The sequence below is a fragment of the Urocitellus parryii genome, chromosome 1, assembly GCF_045843805.1.
Source record: "Urocitellus parryii isolate mUroPar1 chromosome 1, mUroPar1.hap1, whole genome shotgun sequence".
Taxonomy (NCBI): domain Eukaryota; kingdom Metazoa; phylum Chordata; class Mammalia; order Rodentia; family Sciuridae; genus Urocitellus; species Urocitellus parryii.
In genome coordinates this window covers 78,630,620-78,655,168 of record NC_135531.1, presented here as the reverse complement: position 1 = coordinate 78,655,168, position 24,549 = coordinate 78,630,620, and the positions used below count along the sequence as shown (strand labels likewise).

The 24,549-nt window shown below is 34.2% G+C and overlaps 1 protein-coding gene across 1 annotated transcript in view; it reads right to left on the bottom strand.

Annotated features, from left to right (window-relative positions):
- Positions 1-24,549, bottom strand: part of Lnpep (leucyl and cystinyl aminopeptidase) — an 89,975-nt gene that overhangs the window by 48,199 nt on the left and 17,227 nt on the right. Inside the window, exon 2 of the mRNA XM_026385915.2 lies at positions 2,329-3,169. Within this exon, the coding sequence (XP_026241700.2) occupies positions 2,329-3,169 (841 nt within the window). The remainder of the gene's footprint in view (positions 1-2,328; positions 3,170-24,549) is intronic.

Here is a 24,549-nt window from a genome sequence, read left to right as displayed (position 1 = left end):
GTGGGGAAGATTGTAGTAATATTACAGATCAGGAGATCTGTTAAGAGGATGCTTCAAGAGTTCAAGAAAAAGACTGACGGATGAAGAAACAAACAAAATAACTTCCATCTTAAATTTGTCTGCTAGTTCTTTTAGTATCATTTTGTCACCTAGAATCTTAAGTCTGTCATCAACAATTTCTGTTTAACTGCAAGGTTACTACTCACTGTCCCCTACTTAGAGCACACAGGTAGTTTCCTTACCACACATAGTGGCCATACATGGTGTTACATACGTGCTGATTTTCTAATTAAGGAATATATATCTTAATTACTTTATCTACTAGTTTAAATATTTTTTTCTAATTATACATCAAAGAGAAGAAAGTATAAAAACTTTTCCAGTAGAACTAAGCATAATCAAAAGTGAAAGAAAAAGAAAAACTGCTCAAAATTATAAGTAAAATGTATAAATAATAAAATATTAAAAGGTATAAATAATCTTCTAAACTTGTACCTTTACCAAGATATCATGTAGGGCCTTCATTACTCTAACAGGTATGTTAATGAACCTACATTTTTATAATAGTGGTTTCAGAGCTTCTTCAAGTAATGCTCAAAACAATTAAATTAGGTGGTGGTCAGGTAAGAGAATTCTAAGCGCTAGGGATAACAATGTACAAAGGAGGTGTAAACTAGGGAAGCAATGTATCACAGTGGCTAATTTATTTTAAGACTTTAAAATACTATTTTAATGCTGTATTTTTTTAATTTTGAGAAACCATGTTCCATTTTTCTAGCATGTTCTACATGGATTTGTTTATCATTGGATTTTCAGGAAAGTGCACTTGAAGTTCAATACAACCAGTCCATGGTAAGAGTCAATAGTCATACCCAAAATCACCTTACTCTGCTACATAACATTCATGCTTCCCATCATATAGTAATAGGCCCAAGGACTCTGAGGCAATGATCTAATCAGATGAGATGGTTAGGGGCTTGCACATTAAGTCATTCTTTTTACGTACATCCAATATTTCTTAGGGATCATGATGACTATAAAAAGGGGACTAAAATCAAGAACTCCAAACTGCCACTTCAATTATAAATTTTTGTTCAATGTCAAATATATGAATTGAAATGTAACAACAGAATTGTCATTTATTTTAAAAGTATTATATATAAAGCTGTGAAAGTGGGCAAGCCTATAGTCCCAGTGGCTTGGGAGTCTGGGACTCCAAGTTCAAAGCCATCCTCAGCAAAAACAAGGTGCTAAACAACTCAGTGAGACCCTTTCCCTAAATAAAATACAAAATATGGCTGGGGATGTAGCTCAGTGGTCAAATGCTCCTGAGTTCAATCCCTGGTACCCTCCTCTCCCAAAAAAGTATTATATAGAAAGAAAAACTAAAATTACTTACTGAAGAGAAGTACAGATACTGCTTTTCCTGTTTCCTCATTTAGGAAGGATCAAAAGGTTTTCTTAAGATAGATTTAAAATATTCATTTCTAACTATTTCTCATAATACATCAAGGAACATTAGCCAAATTGCCTGCATCAGTAATTCATATACTGGTACACAAAGTAATAGAGTGAATGCTCCAATTGCATTGAGCAGATATGACAAAGACTTTGTGCACATAAGAGAACTGACATAACCATTTATGAATAACCTATATACAGTGTGAAATCTATCTTTTTGGAAATTCCAGCTATATGCTATGAATTAAAGGGAGAAATATATCATCCAAATAAGTAGCTGAATACTTTTGTGCTTTGTCTCACTTTTTTTTTTTATAAACTGAAACAGAGTTTCTCCTAGACTTTTTAAAAATTTCCATCAGAATCCAATAGTCAAACTACAATTTTCTTTAAAAAGTAAATCAGTAAAGATAAGGGTACTAAAAATTGCATATATAAGCATACCATGCTTTGTGTCCTCTTTCTCCATCTGACTAAGCATGTCCTAAAAATTCTGCACATAGGTCTTAAAGAATAATCCATTTTCCTCTTTATTCTGCTTCCTATAGAGACTTCATAGGGTGATAGAAAATTAGAATCATAGAATAAATAAACCAGTAAAAGCTTAAGATAACTTAAGGTTTATGATGCAGAATATAACTGACAAAAACTTTATCCAGCCCCTTCCATCAGCAAACTCCTACCCTGCACCCCACAATGATATATACTCAAAGCTTTGCCGAAGAGTAATGGTATATTTTCCCAAACCACCACTCTATTGGGCACCTAACTTCTTAAATTAAAAAAAAAAATTCAGTTAATAGGTCTGTTGTGGAAAAGGGATCCATATTGCTGAAGTCATCATACAGCATAGAAAAGGCTACATACTTTTTCTCATTGCTTTCATCTGTATAGTTGACACCATAAAACCCATAATAAGAACTAGATATATTCGCTGAATATTCTATCTTCATGGTATAATTGTGTCCTGCTAGAAGGGCTTCAGGGGCAACAATGGCAATTTGCTCATGATATGGATATTCCAGGATTTCAACTTCTTTTTCTTGACTTGAAAGTGTTGACATAAAAGTCACTCTTGAAATATTATGACCTGTGCTATGAAGAATGATATTCCATGTGGTCTGAAGAGCCAGAACTGAAATTGTCACAGAACCCCTGAAAGTCATTGAGGTTAGGTTTGGGTGTAGGTGAAGTTCATAGCGCTGTGGCATAATGGCAGTGGGAAGCCTAATTTGTGCCCATGGAAATAACTTCCCATTTGTTGCAACTGGCTGAATTAGTTCCATTGACTGATTTTTTTTATGGCAGCCTTCTTTGGTAAAGGTACATCTAGGCAGTAGGTAAATCACCATGATTACAGAGACAGCAACCACAATGACAAAAACACAGACCACCAAGGTCCTTGCAGAGGGTACTGAACAGGCCCCATCTGGACTCTGCCTATAGCCAGCTGCACTGTTCCGAAGGCCTGAGCTTCTGTTCATGAAGGACATGCCCAGTAGTTTTGCAGATGACTCATAATCCTCTTCATCCTCGTCCATCTCATGTTCACCAAGACCTCGCACCAGCAGTCGGGAACCCCGGGGCTCATATTCCACCTCATCAGGCTCTAGAGGATGTAAACAAGGTTCTTTGGCCAAGTCCACCACATCTGGCTCTTCCTCAAACATGCTATTTTCAATCATATTCCTGGGGAGCTGAAGTCGATCTAAAAATCCAAACATAAGGACAGGCATAGAGTTAAGGAACAAAGTTTATAGTATGATGTTTTCTAGCAAAAACACTTAATGTAAGATATTTTTAACTTACTAAGACTTATTTCTATCTCAGAGCTACTGAATTAAATAAGATGCTTGTGACCTCCTTGAGTCATTAATTAAAAACCCACACATAAATAAAACATTCCACAGTATAAAGTAAATAAATAAATAGGCTAAAATAAAAAAAAATACAGCTGAGATTACAGATTAATTTTCTTCATATATTCCTACCCAACAACCTGGGCCCCTGTTCCAGGCTTTAGAGTGGCTGCTTTGGCCTGCCTGGTTGTGTCTATCTCCACAGGGCCAGGAGTCAACAGGATCAAAGGGATGTACCCACCCCTACAGTCCATGTCCTTCTTCTGGGGTTTGAACACCTGGACCCCAGAATTCCTGCCCCAAAAACCTTGAGTCTCCTTTCAGGATCTTTGTTTCTCTCTTCCCTCCCTGAGTTTCATTCCTCCTGGGGAGTAACACAAACTGGTTACCCTATTTCTAGACTCCAGTGGTGAGCAGGATGGACTATTGTCCTCTGCCCCCCAGAAGAGGGCTATTCTTGTCCCATACCAAACTGAAAATAGCAAGTTATATGGAAAATTTCCATAAGCAAGAAGTAATACAAATTATATGACAAAAATCTCTAAATATCAGATAAAACTACAATTCAACCTGTTTTCCACACTTGTATAAACATTCAGAAGTACAAAATACTCCCATCTGCAATAGCCACACTACACCATGAGTATTAGTGAGTCTTGGGGTAGGAAAGTAGTGGAAGCTTTCAAAAACTACAAAGAACCATCTCTCCAATTTGCCAAGAATCACTGAGAAAAGTGATACCCTTCAAAAAGAAGAAGGGTAAATAACCATCATATATCAATACTTTTTAGGATTAGACCATTCACTGTACTTTATTTTAAAATCATAAAATTTCAGCTTTTAAGAAGTTATCAAATTGAATCATCCTTTCCCTACAAGGCACTTATACATATCATTTCTAGGACTAACAACAATTATATGAAGTGGCAAGCATTTTATTTCAGACATGAGAAAACAGAGAACAGAAATGGGTTGATTTATTTTCATAGATATATAGTGATTTAGTCATAATACTAATATTTGAGCCCAAGTTTAAAAATTATGATTTCAAATTTCATTATAATGCATCCTGCTACTCAATTCAATAAAAGGTGACAACTTAGTAACTAAACAAGGTCAACTCGTATTTAATGAAATAAAGTACTGATAAATATAAGGGTAAAATTTTGCTACTCAGAGAATGATATACAGACCAGCAGCAGCCATATCATATTTTACCTTGTTAAGAAAAGCACATTCTCACATCCCCTCCCTGGATGTTGCCAGTGCATTCTATCCTTCATGCATCTTTTTTCCTCTGCTCCTTCTGCCTAGATATCATTTCTCCTTGCTACCCCAGTTCACCTAGTGAACACCTGTTATTGCATAACTCAGCTTAACTTGCTAGAATATAAATGAAGTTATTGTTTATTTTCCCTTTTTCTTTATTACCTTTCAAAAACAAATTTTCTTTTTTTTTTTTTTTCAAAAACAAATTTTCTTTTCCTTTTTACCTTATCTATTTCTGCTTTGGGGAGTATCAGTGAGAGTGCCTTTTCTTATCTATTCTCCATCATGAACTTTGTAAAGGAAATACTATTTTAAAGTTTTCTTTGAAAAAAATTTAATCATTTTCTAGCTGTGGATTTGTGCCACATCCTGTGAGTGGTCTAAAAATGGAAGGGGGTTACAACACCCCGCTTCTGAGAATAATCTTCTAAGCTTCCAACAATTTTCAGCTTCTTATGACAAAGTTTATTTTGTTTGATAATTTAGTTGATTTGGGGTCATTTACTTAATTAATAGAGCAAATAACTGTTATACTTAAATCCTTTATTAAAAGTTTTTTAATGGACTCTTACTGTTTAGAAATGTTCTATGGTAGTTTTTTAGTACCTGGCACAGTGCGATAATTTAGCTAAGAAGTTATCAAAGTTTTGTTATTAAAAAAAAAAAAGGTCTAGAAGCCCTTTAACTTTTGGCCTAATGTGTGACGATTATGCTCCCTTATGCATTTCTCTCCGTGCTTTCTTCTGTGTCAGATCTGAATAGACAACAATGGGGGCTGGTCGATCTACTTTTACTTAATAAATTTCTAACTAACTGTAGTAGAGTCTCAGTATAATATTTAAAGTATTCCCTTTCCTGAATTCTGTCCCCTCAAAACTTTGTTTTCACTTGATTCTTCAACCACATCCTATTCAAAGCCAAGGGATAGTCCATAATTTGACCATTTACCAACTCCTGTCTGCATTTGGTCAACAAATCTTCTGATAAGTGCTTAGTTAGGTGCCTGACAAAATCCAAAAAACTTACTCCTTATTAAATACCCCATTAAATTAATATTTAAGGAGAATTTTAGAAATGGAGCATATTGAATCATCAACTATATTCTATTGCATGTTAGAAGCACACTTACTGGTGTGTGCAATCATTTAAAGTTAAATATAGCAAACTATTGGAAATTACTTTTATTATAGGTAGCTCACAAAGACTGTACTTCAAGCCTATTTAAAAAGAAAATGTAAACTATTAATTTGATTCTTAAATCAGTACATTTAATTTCAGCATAAACTAATATAATGCTTGATTGTTTCTTGTTCTAAAGGGGTGTATTCCTTTTGAAAGATACACTATCTTTCAAAAGAAACAGGCAATTATCTAAAACCTCTCAAATCTACACATGCATGCTATTTATAAGCCAAAAGCTCCTAAATGAAATATTTTGGTTTTAAATAATATGGACCCATGTGGTTACAATTTTTAAAAAGTGAAGACATTTCTTTATATCAGATACTGTGAACTATCTTGATGTTGTTCATAGACCAGTACCAAAACACAAACTATTCATTTCCCATTTGTGACAGGATACACATGGAAGTTTAGTATTCAAAAACATTTACTTCAATTTGACAGAGTAATTTTATGTCTGAACTTAATAAGTTTTGAAATAGAGCTTATTTTTTCAAAATATTTTTTAATTGTAGATGGACACAATACCTTTATTTTATTTGTTTTTCTTTTATGTGGTGCCAGGGATCAAACACAGTGCCTCACACATATTAAGTAAGTGCTCTACCACTAAGCCACAACCCCAGCCCCTAGAGCTTATTTCTGCATGTCTTTTTACATTTCATTTTTCTAGTGATAAATTTTTAAGTGCTACAAATTTCTATAATAGATTGAAAATAAAGCAAAACAAAACAAGAAACATTGCATCTTCAAAGAAGCAGTGGGGTAGATTGTCACCAGAGTGACCATTCAGGTCAAGATAAAATTCTCAACCATGACAATAAAACAGTGGGAATGAAGAGAAGGGAACAAGTCATGGTAAAGAGGTAGAATCACAGGAATTAATACTCGCTTGGGCTGGATGGGCCAGGAGAGTAGAGAAATAGAGGGAAGTTGATGTCAAGTTCTATACATGATCCAGCTTGTTTGCATAGCTGGAAGAAGGAAAGTCAATCACTGAGATTGAAAATATAGGTTTTTATATTAATATAATATCTCTCTCTCTCTCAAAAGAAAGGAGTAAAAATAGGAATTCTTGGATGGCTTTTAGCATGGGACAAGATATACTTAATATACTTGTCAGATAGTGGGGTAGAAATGTTTGATTATTAGTATATTATAGAATTCAAGGCCTGATTTTACAGGTAAAATTTTATAGGAGATAAAAGAGCCAGGATTTGACTGTTTGATCTTCAACGGGTTAGGCTCCATTCCCTCACTTATAAATGTGAAGAACATTACTGTTTTGTAGGACTGTCATAAGGATTATATGTGGATCTGTGGCTCAAAAGAGGGATGAGGGTGAAAAATTAAGATTTCTAAATCCTGGGTATATATAATTCAAACCATGCAGATGAGTGAGACTACTGAAAAGGGAAGAAGAGTCAGGGAGCATTAGCTTTAAAAGGGTGGGACACAGCAAGAGGGGCAAAAAATAAGAATAAGGAAGAATGGACCAGAGGTAGGAAAATTATGAGGGTAGCACCCCAGAAATTGAAGGAAGGGTTTCATGAAGGAAGTGCTCAGTATTAAATATCTTTAAAGGGTCAAATAAAATGAGGCCTAGAGAGGCTCCTACGTTTGTCAACCAGCAAACCAGTGATTTCTGTGAGGCACTTTCTGGGGAGCAGTAGTAGTAGAAGCCTGTTTGCAGTTGCCCAAAGAAAGAATGAAAAGTGAGCAAGGGAATGGAAGGGCTGTAGACTGTTCTTTCAAGACACATAGTGAGAACATAGAGTTCTTTCAAGACACATATTTCTGTGAGAAAAGAAAAGAAAGATAAAAAGTGGAAGTGGAAGGGCAAAAGGGAAAATACTGGAGAATATCCAGAGGGGAAGAGAGGTCACAAGAACTCCAACAGAGAGATTAACCTTAACTGCAGCCAGACACTCTCCCTCTGACCCTGGGGGACAAGAGGTGAAGGCTGAGAAGAGGCATGTCCAGGTGTGGGTCAGCAGAGAGCCTTTCTGTCCTCTGGGATAGCAGAAACAAGGTCTTGTGCCCTGAGCTTCTGGCAACTATGAAGAAGGCAAAGGTGATTGAGGAGAATAAGAAATCACAGTTACCATGGAAGAGGATCAGGGAGTGTGAATCCGGGTCAAAATATGCCTGAGATATTCTATTAAAAAAGCAGGTGGAATTTGACCACCAGTCTTTTAAAACATCTTTAGCAATGCTTACCAGCCCAGGTCCAAAAAAAGAGAAAGAATGTGATATATAGATCACATAAAAATAAATAAAAGATATTTAAAACCTAGAAGAATCAAATTGTTACTCCAGGGTTACATATGAGTGAAAAGACAAGGGCATGTGTATAGGACAAAAAAATGACGCCATGGCACATAACACAGAGAGCAAACTGAAGCAAACTGAAAAGGAACAAACTTCCCACAGGCTGTAATGCTTCTAAACTGCCAGGGAAATGAAATGTGTTTTCAAAATAACAAGCCAAAACAAGCCAAAAGAGAATAGGCCTGATCTAAATAAATAAGTCTTTTTGGGCAGGCACAAGGCTTGCTATATTCAAATGTGGCCCTAACAATAAAGCATTACTTTTTTTTCTGAGGTCTTTATGACATATTTATAGAAAACTAAAAGCTTCAAGGGTGAGATAGCATTGACATCTTCCAGATCATTTCCAAATGCAAACTTCATTAAATTTCCAAAGAGATGACTAATTATCAAAAAAAGTAACTATTTCTCTAGTGAGAATTTCTCAAAAAAGGGATTTTATGTTGAAGAAGTTTAGGCTTAATAGAAAAAGAAAAAAACTAGAACAAGTGATTTTTTTCATGCAAAGATCTAATCAGACAGAACATTATCCAGTCACCCTAACCTGCACTCAAAGAAAACCTCTTCCCATTGGTCACTGCACTCATATTAAGTTCTAAGTTTAGATATATCATTATATCACCAGAATCTAATGGGCAATCCCAAACAGAGAACAAGTGTATATAAACAGTCCTTTTCTCTAACACACCATTTCCTTACATTTCAATATATTAAGTATTACTATAAAACACAAACAGAAACTCCTGCATGCATTACTACTTTACCTGTAGCAGATAGTACTTTGTTACAAACCACAAGATCGTAAGGCTGGATGCATCATCCAACTAAAGTCCTACTTCTGGCTACCATACTTACAACTCAATTATTGTCTCCTTTGTGAAGAGAGAAGTAAACAGGTGACTAGTGGTGGGAGGCAGAAAGATTACAGAGAAATGATTCATTCCATGAGCACCATAAGTTCATTTTACTTTTTTTTCACTCTAATCATAAGAGACCAAGATTCACTTTTACCAGTTGGGTGTGAGTACACACCTATAGTCCTAGATACTCAAAAGCTGAGGTGGAAGGATCACTTGTGACTAGGAGTTCAACACCAGCTTGGGCAACATAGTGAGACTCCTTTAAAAAAAAAAAAAAAAAGAAAAGAGAAAGAAAGAAAAAGTTTACTTTTCCCTTTTAAATTACCACTAAAGTTTACTTCAACCCCTTAAAATTTCTGTGGGAGACTTCTACTTCCAATATGACAGAGTAATTTATTCCAGATTATTTTTTCTTTCATAAACTATTAAACTAGACAAAATGATGCAACTGTTTCACATACTGTAAAAGGAAAAACAAAATGTGACTTCAGAGAGAAGGAAAAGGTGAGCCCACAATCACTCTGATTCTCTGCCTTCAGTCACTATGTAGCATGACAAGCTGAAGTTCAAGTACAGCACAGACAAGGGCACTGGGGAAAGTAGCTGTGCAGAGAGGCCAGAGAGGTTTACAAGATTTCCTGAGAGTCCTCAGCCAAATGTAGGAGGAATACAAGTAAGTGGCTCCAATAAAATTAAAATGAAAAAGAAATACTAGAGGTCAAAGCAGTATAGGGAAACGTTGGCAGTCCAACCTAGCCAGAGGGAAAAGAACTCATTAACACCTTGGGCTTCACCTTGAAATGGCCCTTAATTTAGGAGCAAAAGTCACACCCTCACATAAAGCCTACTGTACACCAATATTATCAAAGCCTAAAAACCAACCTCTAATGATATCCACATTGAAAGAAGAATCTGAGGATGACTCTTATTAAGTGAAAGGGGCCTGAGAATTACCTTGGGCTTTCCACAGATCTGTCCTAACAAAATTTAAAACTAAACCTATAGAAGGTGATCAGACAGTAACAAAGTTGCTGACTAAAATAAAAACATATATAAATATGTGTGTGTTTTTAACATAGCATCTCTACAATATATCATCAGTACAGTCCAATAGTAATTTAAAAATTACTAGACATTCAGAGAAATAAGAAAATGTGGCTTGTAAGCAAAAAGATATCATTAGAAATTAAGATGGCCCAAATATTGCATTTAGCAAAATCATTAGCACAACTATTATAAATATGGCCCAACGAATATTATATATTATATATGATATAATATATGTATATCTATATTATAAATATGGCCTGGGTGGGGAGAACATTTTTAAAGGAGAATATGTGACTAGATAGGAATTCTCAGGAGAAGAATTGAGACTATTAAAAAAAAAAAAAAGGGCTGGGTCTGGTAGCACATGCTACTCCAGTGGCTTGGGAGGCTGAGGCAGGAGGATCACGAGTTCAAAGCCAGCCTCAGAAAAAGCAAGGCTCTAAGCAACTTTGTGAGATGCTGTCTCTAAATAAAATCCAAAAAAATAGGGCTGGGGATATGGTTCAGTGGTTGAGTGTCCATGAGTTCAATCCTGGTATCCACGCCCCCCCCCAAAAAAAAAAAAATAACAAAAGGGGACTAGGGATGTAGCTCTGTGGTAGAATACTTGCCAAGCATGCATGAAACCTGAGGTTCAATCCCCAGTAATTAAAAAAAAAGGTGGGGGATGAAAATTGTAGGAATGAATAGTTGAATAACTCAAATGAAAATAAACACACACACACACACTGAATGAACCTAACTGCAGGTTGGAAGTATCACTGCAGACTAGAGATAGAAGGAAAAAAAAGTATTTCACGCATTTGACAGAGCGTTAGAAATTACCAATTTGACAAACAAATGGTTAAAGAAAGAAAAATATGGCATTACACAGTTGTGAAACAATATCAGATAATCTAACATATATATACTGGGAGCCCCATAAATAGTTTGATGTTGAAAAATATCTCTAAAAAATAGCTAAAATTTCTAAGTTGAACTCATTTTGTCTCATCATCCCAGATGTAGAACATCTATAAAAACTTAAATTGAGCAACAAATAAAACAATTCTGGTAACTCTGAAATCATATCTGAATATTTATTATAGTCTTGGAATTGTAAACTTGGGATTCAAGGGTTAACAAAGAACACCATTTACCAGATCCAAAACGTTCAAAAACTCCAAAGAGAATAAATACAAACAAATTCATATCTAGGCATATCATGGTCAAACCGCTTAAGATCAAAGATAAAGAGAATATCTTTAAAGAAGGCTGAAAACAATGCATACATACAAGAGTAAAACATATAAAGAACGTTAACTTCTCACCATAATGGGAGCCAAAAGTTTCAGAATGACATTTTTAAGGGGCTGGAAGAAAAATACCGTCAACTGAGCATTTCAAATCAGTGAAACAGAATAGAATAAAGGTATTTTCAGATTAAATAGAGCTGACAGATTCATTTGAAGTTATCATATCAGGATTTTTTTTAAAAACGAGAGAGAGTTTTTTAATATTTATTTTTTTAGTTTTCGGCGGACACAACATCTTTGTTTGTATGTGGTGCTGAGGATCGAACCCGGGCCGCACGCATGCCAGGCAAGTGTGCTACCGCTTGAGCCACATCCCCAGCCCTAGAATAAAGGTATTTTCAGATTAATTAGAGCTGACAGATTCATTTGAAGTCATCATACACTACAAGGAATTATAAAGAAGGCTCCTTAGAATGAACACAGGCGATACCAGACAGGAACACAGATTTCATGAAGGAAAGAAGAATACCAGAAATGATATATAAGTGTTTAAAGTAAGTGCATGTTTTGTATTCATCTTAATAGACTATTTTTTAAAACTATATGCATAAAACCAAAAATAACATTGTAAATAGTTGATAAAATTTGGAAATAAAAGAGACAAAAACAGGAACACAAAGAAGGGAGAAACTGAATAAGAGAAATTATATTAAATCATATTTATCAATTTAAAAAGGGAAAAGACACATATTAAGTAAAAAGTAGGAGGTACAGAGCAGGAAGTAAGAAGGGTCAGACATAAAAAGTGAAGTGGTACAACAGACTACACATAGACTTCAGTAAGTTAAGGATGTGTAGTACTAGCACTGGAGCAAACACTGAGAAAGCAATTTAAAAAAAAAATGTATAGAACTAAGATTCCAATTGAGAAAATAAAATGAACAATAAAAATACCAAGGAAGCAGGATAGGAGAAACAAACAAAAACAAAAGGAGCAAATGAAAACAGTGACAAAATGATAGACTTACACACAATCATATAAATAATTTCATTAATTAAAAATAGATTAAACATTCCAACTAAATGGCAGACATTGCCATACTGGGATAAAAAGCAAGAACCACTGTATACTATCTGGAAGAGACACAATTTTGTTTTTGTTGTTGTTGAAGTATTTGGAATTGAACCCAGGGCTTAACTCATGCTGGGAAGAAGCTACATTCCCAGTCCAAGAGATGCATTTTAAGTTTGAAGACACAGTGTCTTGAAGTAGAAGGAAGTTGTATAATGATAAAAGGAGAAATCCAACAAGATACAAATATTAAATATGTACATACCTAATGCCAATTTCAAAATTTGTAAAAAGGGGAAATGAAATTCAAGAGAAAAACCACAGTTGGAGAATTTATAGCCTTCTCTTCATAACTAATAGGACAAGTACACAACAAATACATAAGTCATGGAAGATTGGACCATACTATTAACCAATCTGATCTATAGAAACTTAAATGGACACCTAGACTGGTTTTGGCTATTGTGACTTGTGCTGCTATTAACATGAGTATGCATGTATCACTGTAGTAGGATGTCTTTAATTGATATCTATAGAAACTTATAGATATCAACTTTTATTGATATCTATAGAAACTTAAAGCAAACAATTGTAAAATATATATACAGAACATTCACCATCATGGAATAAAACAAGATCTCAATAAACTTCAAAACACTACAGCATTATGATGATGATGATGTTGCTACTGTTGTTTTTATTAGTGGCAATGAAGGGATAAAACACAGCCTCATGCATGGTAAGCACGTGGTCTACTCTATACGAGCTACATCCCTGGCCTCTAAAATGGTCTTTTGGAGAATTTGTTCTCCAATTACATCAGAAATTATTTAAAAAATCAATTCCCAAATTAGGCAAATAATCTCTATATCTGGAAAATTATTTTAAAAACTTCTAAATAATCCACGAGACAAGAAAAACCACAAGAAATTTAGAAAATATTTTAAATGAATAATTTAAAAAACATCATATTTTGAGATAAACATTGCTTAAAATGTTTATATTATTAATAGCTTTAAAATCAATTATATTAGTTTCCACCCTAAGAAGTTACAAAATAGTAAATAAAACCCAAATAAAGAGAGGTTATAAAGAACAGAGCAAAATCCAATGAAATAGAAAAGAGACAACAATAAATTAAAGCAAAAACAAAATGCTGCTTGAATTATCAAGAGTACAAATGATAAATGCTGAAAAGGATGTGGAAAAAAAGAACACTTACACAGTTGGTGGGACTGTAATTACTACAATTACTATGGAAATCAGTATGGAGGTTCCTCAAAAAACTAGGAAGGGAACCACTATATGACTCAGGTATACCACTCCTCAGTATTTATCCTAAAGATTTAAAGTCATCCTACTACAGTGATTTAAAGTCATCCTACTACAGTGATACATGCATACTCATGTTAATAGCAGCACAAGTCACAATAGCCAAAACCAGTCTAGGTGTCCATTGACCGATTAATGGATAAAGAAAATGTACATACACACACACACACAATGGAGTTTTATTCAGCCATCAAGAAAAGTGATTATGTCATTTGCAGGAAATGGATGGAACTGGAGAACATTATGTTAAGTGAAATTAAGCCAAATTCACAAAGTTGAATTGGTCGCACATTTTCTCATTTGTGAAAGCTAGAGAAGAAAAAGAAAAAAAAAAGGTGGATGGGAATCTCATAAAACTTAAACAGAGATCAGTAGAACAAAGAGATGTCAGGGAGGGAGGAGGGAAGGGAAAGGGAAAACACTGAGGAATGATATTGGCCAAATTTTATAGTTATATTGTGTGCATGAATGCCTATGTAACAAGGAAGTATAATTGTAATGTACCAATAAAAATATAAATAAAAGGATGCACACAGAAGTTAGCTACGTTAAAAAATAAAAATAAGCTAAAAAAATGCTGCTTGAGGGCAGGAAGGCAGGGATTTTACCTCTAAATCTTTTTTATTTTTTTATTTTGAGACAGGATCTCACTAAGTTGTTTAGGGCCTTACTAAATCACTGACTGAGGCTGACCTTAAACTTGGAATCCTCTTTCCTCAACCTCCTGTGATCCTGGGATTATAGGCATGCACCACCATGCCCAAATTGCATCTAAATCATATAGTCTTAGAAACTGCTCTAAAATCCACATATATCATCCAGTCCTGGTGGATCTCAAAGACCAGTTTTTCATTTCTTCCCAAAAGGGTAGTTAGGTTAATTAAAAGGACCAATCAGAACTGGGTCATGAGATAGAGACAGAGATCTACTTTAACAGGCCCACCTTAAATCTTTCCTTCTCTCAAGAATATCTCAGGAAAAAATTAGCTAGTGATAATACTAGTTATATTCCAGTTAAGAAAATATACACATTCTGACTTGTGAGTTTGTGAAAAGGAAAGGGGAGGGCAATTTTTAAGCATCTTATTTTAAATTCTTACTTCATTTATGTAACCACAACTCTGAGACTCATTTTGCAGAAATACAACCATCCTAGAGTAGTTTAGGTTAGAGTTATGCAAAATGAAATCTTCACAGCTGACACCTTTGGTCTGAATCTCAGAGACCCAATGGTCAATCCTATATATAAACTAAATCAGTCCTTGGCTTTCAGCCACTCTTCCACAGACCTATAAAGTACATACAACCATGTACAGTGCCTGTCCTGCTTCTGGCCCACAAGTAAGACCATCATCTTGGTTTCTCCTAAGCATGAATAGTTCCTGTTGTCACTTTATTTTTGTACCCTTTTTCTATCCTTTTTACTGCCTCATCCCTTAGGCCTCCTTTCCCCCATTTTTATTGATTGCACTAGTCCAGTTTAATTTTTTTAAAAATCACAAGTTTCTTTCATCTTTTAAAAATCACTTCAACTATTATTGGAACAAATGTCTTACTCTGACCAATTCTCCTCCTGTCCCTAAGATAGTACACCATAAAAATAAGATGTATAACTCTTCTCTTTAAAAAAAAAAAAAAAAAAAAAAAAAAAAAAGGTTAGAAGGACTGCAATAAAGAAATGCTTAAACATGTGCTCCCCCCAACCACCAAAAAAAATTTTAAAAAATAACAGTATGACTTCCACAGGTATTACTATAATCTACTTTTCCCCTCATGGTAACTAACTCCTTGGACAATCAAGGAAAAGTCACTTGATTTATACTAAATTTCACATTATCTAGTCATTATTCTAAAGTAATCCTGCCAACTTGGAAGATTATCAAATACAAGCTTGCTTTTTGCTAGCCACTGCACTCAGAGTTTTATTTATAATTGGACTGTGTAGTGTTAATTATGCTGGTCACCCTGCCAATGTTCCACAGAGGTTACAGGGAGAGATCAAAACAGTCATTCCAGAATTATGAGTCACTTCAACCTCTCTACACTATATACCACAAGCAGCCTCTCAAACCTGACCTTCAAGAGTTAGGATGAAAAATTGAGTTCAAAACTTGCACTATATTTACTTTTCTAAAATAATCAGTTCCTTAAACCCTGGTAACTTTTTGCCTATTAAAGAATTATAATTTGAGGAAAGAAGTTTAGAAAAATCTCCAGGCCTGGCTTACTCTGTAGAGAAGGGGATTTTTGCAAAAGTAAACTGCAATTACAAATTTTTCTTCATTCATGGTTACTTCCTCCAGGGAAAGACTTTTCTCTTACTTATTCCTGGGCCTAGCAGGGAAGAAGCGTAAAATAAATATTGAAATAAAAATAGCAGTAATAAGCACAACAAAATGAAGTATTAATTAATGAAAATTACTATGTCCCTGCAAAGGCTGAACCCAAGTTTACTGAAGCTTGAAGTAAGACAGAATTCATAGGTAAGCTATGAGGTTTTAACAAGGTCCTTCTAATACCTGCTGTGGGGCTGGGTCTTAAATCTATAGGGCCCAGGTTTACTTCAGTGATTATGGGCACAGAGTCACTGCATTTTACTGGATACTGATTCTTGAGACCACTCATTACATTTCCTCTTCTTTGTTCAAAGTTGGCATCTAATTTAAATCAATTATGGCTCATAAAACATTAACAATAATAGAGAAAAACCTAGGGGTTTTAGTTGTGGCTCCACTGCCTTGTGTATTTTGGAACCTCAGTTTTCCATGATAAAATGAGGATAACTGCCCTCTTGCTTTTTGCTAGCCACTGCACCCAGAGTTGACCATACAGATCAAACAAGATGAGTCACAACACTTTTCAAACTATGAAGTACCACATTAATAGAGTTTATAGCTATTATACTAAATAAATGTAGAAGCCTCAAATTCATAATTAACACATCATTTACTTTTCAGCCAAGCATATTCATATTTCTTTTCAGGATCCAGTAGCATAATTTTCCCCCTTTATACCTTTACTATAAAAGATGATGTTTAACTGTCATTGCAGCACATATTAATAGGTAATTTCATAAAAAATGAAGGATCCAGAAACTTCATTTTTGTCTCAGGCCACATAAAAATCAAAGAATCAATTCTGTCCTCTTGATGCTTTTTTAAAGTCTGCCAGAGAGTGTGGCAGGATCTCGGCCACTGTGCAACTTTAGATATTATCTGTTTTAGAATTTAATGCATATTTTTATACTTTAAGTTGTCTGACTTCAAAGACATTTCTCAAATGGCTGCTTTAATATAAAGATGCCAGAATCACTCCAAAGACATTCCTAGGGATTGGTTATCTGAAGTCATGCTCATTTGCCTCAACTACAATACAATAAAACTCAGATAAATAAAACTCTAAGAACAGCTGTAATTTTTAAGGAGGCAATTAAAATTTACAAATGTTCAACTTTTCTGGTTGAAATAATCTAAAAGGTAACATTACATAGATATCAAATGTACTTTACCAAACTAAAACACTGTGTAGTAAACTTTCCACCATATTTTGTTTCCCTGCTGTACTATTATTTACGGAGTCTAATCACAGCTGCTATTATCTGTGCAGTTTCATAGTTCTATGAGTAAAAATCAACATTTCAGTGCTCAAGGGAAGCAAAGAAGCTGAACTACTTTCTTGTTTAGTTTTGTAGCTTAGAAGCACATTGCTTTAATCATCTATGAAGAAGATTACTTAAGATATAAAGGAGAAATTATACTAAAGAATGACAATTACTGCAGAGCATATCAAAAATAAGAACTTTAGGTACATGAAGAATCTGTTGTGAAATGCTTCAAAGATATAGAATTTAATATAAAAGGAAAGGAACAAATAAATGCCTGTAGTGTTCTACAAATTTTAACTAGAAAACAGGAGTGAAAAAAAAATGAAGTCATTTCTGTCAGAAAAGAAAGGAAATTGTCTATTGCAACAAACAAGGCAGAAGTTCTTCTAACCTATGACCACTAAGCCAAACTCCAAATTAACCAACATTTTTACTCTCTTTGTAAGACATGTGGTAACAAGTAGCCATTGAATGCCTATAATTACAGGGCTACTGTCTAGAATCCAAGCACCTTTGGTCCCACCAAAGTAGTTATATTCCTATCAAGAATCACCAAGATTTAGTTGTTCTCAAACAAGTTTATGGTAGTAAAAATTATAATGGTACTTATATAGTAAATACTGTATTAAGTGAAAATTTTTTCTAAGAAAACTGAATTATACCTCAGAAAGACCCTACAAAGCTGAGATCCCAAAATAACACTGTTAGCAAATTAGATACAAGCAAGAGAAACTTAAGAGATGAGAAAGGAAGTGGGGGAAAAGGCGGAATTCTAGGATTTTTGCACTCATTCTCTGAAGTTTTCAATCCACAACAAAACAAAAACAAAAACCTAGAAACTACAGGTGCATCATTATTAGAACATATCATATACAAGATGAAAGATGAACTTTAATCAGTGAACCCATATGTAAAATAAAAGCTATAGTCAGTCAGATAATATTAGCAACTAAGTTTGCACATTTTAAATTATAAGTGAAATTCTAAAGGATTGTATTTTCTTTATGTTTTCCATTTTTAACTAGTTTTTAGAAATTTTTTAACATGATCTTGAATATAATGAACCTAGCCCTTAAAAGTTGCACTCACTGATTATTTTAAACCAAGAATTCTTAAAATCATGCCTCATGAATACATATCAACGTTTAAAATACATTCCTCAACTAAGGAGGTGTACAAGAATAATTCAATCCAAGAGTAACTACACAGAGCTACATAAGAATGTTTACAGAAGTATTTTTATATAGGAAAAAAATGGGAAATCATCTGTTAGTCCTTTTTGTTTGTTTGTTTGTTACTATGAACACCTGAGGCTAGGTACTATATAGAAAAGAGAATTATTTAGTTCACAGTTTGGGAGCTTTCTGAAAGTCTAAATAACATAGCACCAGCTCTGGTGAGGGACTCCTCATGGCAGATGGCATCACAATAGCAGAAGCATATACAGGAAGAACAGATAACATTGTCAGACAGGAAGCCAGAAATGCAGATCAGGCTTTTTTTAAAAAAAAAAAAAAAAAAAAAAAAAAAAACACTCTTTTGAGAACTAACTCAGAGTCCCACAAGAACTACGTTAATCCCACTCCATGGGCATCCTTGAACAACCTAAGGACCTCCCTCCCACCAGGCCCCACCTCTTAACAGTCTGTCACCTCCCACAATACTACATGGGGTGCTAAGCTTCCAACACATTAACTTTTGGGATACAAATCATATCCAAATCATAGCACAACTTAATTTTTTTAATAATAGAGATGGGTAAGCTCATATCCAATACAATACTAAGTAGACAAAATTTACTTCTATCTTAAACACAGAAAGATATTAAAAATATAGAGAATAACAGATTTTAGAATTTTAAATAAATACCCACTTGAATACAATGTAAATAAAAATTTTTAACAGTGGTTATTTCTGATAGGTAGAGTTGTATATGTTGGGTGTTTTATTATCTATATATCCTTTTGATATGTAAAAATTGGAACGGATCATGTTTTAATCTGCTAAAATCTAAAGCTGATAAATTAATGAAAAAACTACCAATACTGTTGAACTTGGACAGTAAAATGAGGAAACCTGGATACCAGGACGAAATCCGCTATTATTCTCCCATGGGACAGACCTCCAATTAAGATAAGAAGACTATATCTGCAACTGCTTAGTCTTTCTTGGCTTTGCTTTAATAAACAAAATAAAGTAGAAAAGGACATTGTAGAATTTCCAATCCTAGGTTTTAAGAGACCTTAGAGCTTTCAATACTTCTTTTACTTCCTTGACAGCCCCATGAGAAGAAATCTAAGCTGGCCTCCTTATAAACAAGGAACCATATGGAAAGCCATCCTGTCAAACAACCAGCACCAACTACCAGATATATGAGTGAAGCTATCTTAGACCATCCAGTCTCAAGTCCAGCTGTCAGGAGATGGCTGCCATAAAAATGACCTCAGGCAAAATCAGTCAAAGAAACACTCAGCTAAACCCAATCCAAATTGTTGATCTAGGAATCACAAGCAAATAAAAGGGCTGTTGATTTCAGCTATATCTTGTTGTAATGTGCCATGCAGCAATAAATGATCTCTTTATTCCTTTTTCACACAGTATCACTCTTAATGTTTTGGTGAGTTATTTATTTAGATGTGCTGGGGACTGAACTTGGGGCCTCATATGCTCTACCACTGAACTACTACTACTCCTTCAGCCCCTGAACTATTCTTATACACTATTTGTCCCCTAAGACAAAAGTGAAATTACACTGGGTATAATAACTAGTTCTACAATTCTGTGGTATCTTTAAAATGGGAACACATGCAGGGACTTCGGACTTCAATTCAGAAAGATAAGGAGAGAATGAAACACTTGGTATAAGGACACTTTTCATTCTTTATACAAACCCCCCGTGTGCATCTGTGAGCTTTTTCTCCTAAGCACAAGGGCTTTGATACACATGATTTAACAATTTGTTACTCCCTTGTCAATGGATGTGAATAAGTGTTGCCTGAACCCTTGCATAGGAGCAGTCTTGATACTGAAAAAAGTAAATCCAACATCATCATCACTATCACCACTAACAATGATGAAGATAAACAGCAATATTCACTAAGGGCTTTAGCACATACTAACACTGGGCTAGACAACAGAGAGGTAGCACAGAGAAGTCTTTAAGAACATCACTGGAACTTCTAATTCTATTATATTTTACAGATAAAACAATTACCATTTGTTAGATTTCCTTTTTACATTTTAAAAATTTTAACGTCTCTACAGGAAGATAGAAGTGAAACGGTAAATTCAACCCATAGAACTGCTCAGCTAAGTTTACTTCTACCTAAATACTGCTTGGTGATTTTGAAAACAACCACTTTCCCAGACTCACAGGAAATGGTTAAGCAACCTCTGAGAAATCATTTGTTTTTGTACCACAGACAATTTTTTTAAGTGAGTTATTTTCAAATAATAATATATCTCAAAATCGCCCAAGCATTCATGAACTGAAGGACGTCTATGTGGCGCTACAAGTTATTGCTCTATTCTGGATTTTTTTATTTCTATAAAAAGAGAAATGGGACTCATTTTTTAAATAATTTTTTACATTTTATAAGAAAATAAATTTTCAAGACTTTAAGACAAATCAGAAGTATAAAAATCACCACAGAGAACAAACAAACTGAGCAATAAGTTCTAAACAACAAAGTTCCATAGTGATCTCAGACAAAACAGAGCCTGGAAAATCACAGAGAAAATCATGGGGAAAGGATTTTTAGAGAAACTTCTCATGTACTGTAGTTGATTTTTTTTTTTGACAAAAATCTATTTGCTGTTTTTTTGTTGTTATTGTTGTTTTGTATTTCCCCTTTAGCACTAGCTGATTCCTGGTACACTGAGATAGGATAAAAGACTTAAGAGACTATAATTTTTAATATAAAGTTTTCTGCCTCAGTGATAAAATTCTACTTTCTAACTTTTTTTAATTTGTTTTTTATTACAGATATTTCTGACACATTTTACTATTTTTCTGTCCTTACAAACAATATTCTGAACATATGGTCATCACTGAGGAAAAATCAATGACTATACTGTCACTTGTTGGGATTTAGTTTAGTGTCCTGGCTGAAAGGGTAGGTAATGACACTTCCTAACCCCAACCCTATAACTTGACCAATTTGCCAAAAATGTATTTTAATTAACAACTTAAATTTGAGAGTAAATAATATTGCATGCATTTTATTTTGCTTTTTAAGTTTTAGTTTAGATGTATTCATTGGATGGAATTTCACTGCAGCTGTTTACTTTTCAGGGGATTTGTAAGTTCAAGTGAAAGCCAGTTCTGATTATGATTCACAGTAACAAATAGTAAACAATTTCTTCTACTTACAAATATTTATTTCATATAGCCAATTTTATAATCTGGAAATTAAAAGATAAATTTAAAAAGCAGTAGGATGGATTAAGATGTGTTTAAATACACTTGAGTTATCATCCTTGATACTAGAACCATACTTATAATTTTAAATAGACAATAAATTCTCAAAAATTCTTTTATTTTCTCAGGTTCAGAAAATCCCCCAAAACTCCACTTTGGTAAAATGTGGAGAGTTAGCTAAAAAGAGTTACAACTTTAACTAAACCAGAATTTAAAAATCTAAAGCTAAAAGCATATTAAAACTATTATATCTATTATTTGAATCTTCAAATGTTGTTTTAAAAACATTTTGTTGGGTCCGGTGGTAGAGTACTGGTCTAGTATGCAGATTTCTGGGTTCAATCTCTCACACACAAAATCATCTTGTCTAATATAAACAAATGGCTACAAAACTTTAGCAGAAGTTAAAAAATACTAGCAGAAGATTAAATTAGGTAAATGTTATTTACATGGCTATTTTGGCTAACTGACCAAGGATATTTTTGCAGTATTATGAACCACACCCAAATAATCCCACTCCCATCTCTTTCTAAATTCTACCCACAGAATACCTCAACAAACACAGAGATCATTACAGTAGCTGAAAGTTAATTATAGAGAAAAACAAAATTGATCTTATAGAAACTTTCTGGGTCCAATGAAATCACAAAGGTCCTTGAAAGTGGAAGGAAGAAGGAAGCAAAATAGAGTGAAGTAACATCAAAAGGACTTGACTTGCCTTTACCATCTTCAAAGATGAGAAAGGGGCAAGGAGCCAAGGAATGTGGGTGAAGGAAATGGATGCTACCCAAAGTCTTCAGAAGAGAAGACAATCCTAGAAATCCCTTGATTTTAGACTAGTAAGATTCCTGTCAGGTATATGACCTACAAAACTGTAAGATAATAAATTTGGGTTATGTTGTTTAAATTTGTGATAATTTGTTACTGTGACAATGGAAGTCTAATAAACGAGTACTCACAGCATACCCATCATTCATGACTAGCAAGTTCCCCTCCAGCACTGCAGGTTAGTTAGAAGTTTGGCCAGACCAAGCTGTGACATTTCCAGTTATGCGTGGTATAGCTATTAGGTAATTCAACTAATTTATAAAACAGAGGAAGAAAGCCTTTCTGAGATGATCAGCTGAAATCTTTGGAAAAACTGAATAAAACCAAGCTAACTAAAACTCATTGAATTAGGTGTGAGACTAGGGAAAAAACTGAATGTGTAGAGAAGTTTTGCACTCAGTTTACTTTGCAGGTGTCTAGATTTTCACTTCACCTTATGATGGACTGTAGAGACAAATTTGGGGATGACTGTATGCTTTAATTTTGTTCTCTTTTCTTTCTTTGTTTTGCCTTGAAGACAAGCTACAGTAAAAATCAGTTATATGACAGAGTCAGGTAAAACTGGGAGTTCCAAATTTTCTGCCTTCCATAAAGGAAGAAAAAAAAAAATAGTCCTTTCAGACTGTAGAGTTTGGAGGGAATGCCAGAGGGGAAAGAATGGGAAAGAGGATCTCCTATATCTGTTTACAAATCTACAAAAAATTACAGAAAAGCCACTGAGCTACACATGTACATGAGTGATCAACACCAATATAGGAAAGTATATTAGTTTCTATTGCTGGTGGAACAAACTACCACAAACTTGGGAGCTTAAAACAACATACATTTATTTAATATACAGTTCTGGAGATCAAAAGTCCAAAATGAGTCTCACTAGGCCAAAATCAATATGTCAATGGTTCTAAGATTCTTTAGAAGCTCTAGGGCAGAATCCATTTCCTTGTCTTTTTTAGCTTCTAGAAACTGCATTCCTTGGCTTGTGTCCCTCTTCCATCTTCAAAATCAGCTATGGCCTGTTGAGTCTTTCTTAACAGTGACACTATTTGGTATCTCTCCACCACTTTTAAAAATCTGTATAACTACATTGGACCCATGTGGATATCCTGAATAATCTCTATTTTAATGTTAGCTGATTAGTAACTATATCTTAATCACAACCTTAACTCCCCTATACAAAATAACCTAAAATATTTCCAGGCTCCAGGAATTAGGATGAGAACATCTTTGGGGGTCATTGTTCTGCCTATCACATAAAGGCTAAAAGACGTGTCCACAGAGGGCAAAACAGAACTCAAGTTCCGAACTCAAGCAGGTTGACTGCCTGCTAAAACAACATTCTTCAGAGGATTAAAACAGAAACTATAAATATGACATACACAATGTCTAGAATACAATCCAAAATTACTTCACATACAAACTATTTCACGACTATTTTGATTAGACAAACAACAGATAAAGGAACTTTCAAATAGTTTAAAGATGTATTATAATAATACACTGAGATAAAGAATAGCAGTACAATAAATGAGACTAAAATTCTCAGCAAAAAAATGGAAATGTTTAAACTGAAAAATATAAAAATGAATTATTGAACAGCTTCAAAATAATGGTGATGGCAAAAAAGTCAATAAATGTAAAGATTAACAGACATTATTCAATTTGAAGATCATCTAGAAAAGAAAGATTGAGGAAAAATTGAATGTCAGGGATGTGTAGGATAATATCAAAACGACTAATATTTATGTAGCTGGAGTTTCACAGTGACAAAGGAAAAATTATTATATGAAGAAACAATGAACCCAACTTTAAAAAAAAATGGTGAAAGACATATAAATTTAGATATTCAAGAAACACAATGAAACTTAAAAAAAGAAAACCAAACCAAGACATAAATAATCAAACCAAGCCAAAAGTAAACCTAAAACATAAGCTAGATGGGAAAAATAAAACAAAACAAAACAAAAACAATAACACATTGGATTGCAGAGGGGGAAGGAAAGAGGGATGGGAATAGGAAAGACAGAAGAATAAATCGGGCCTCACTTT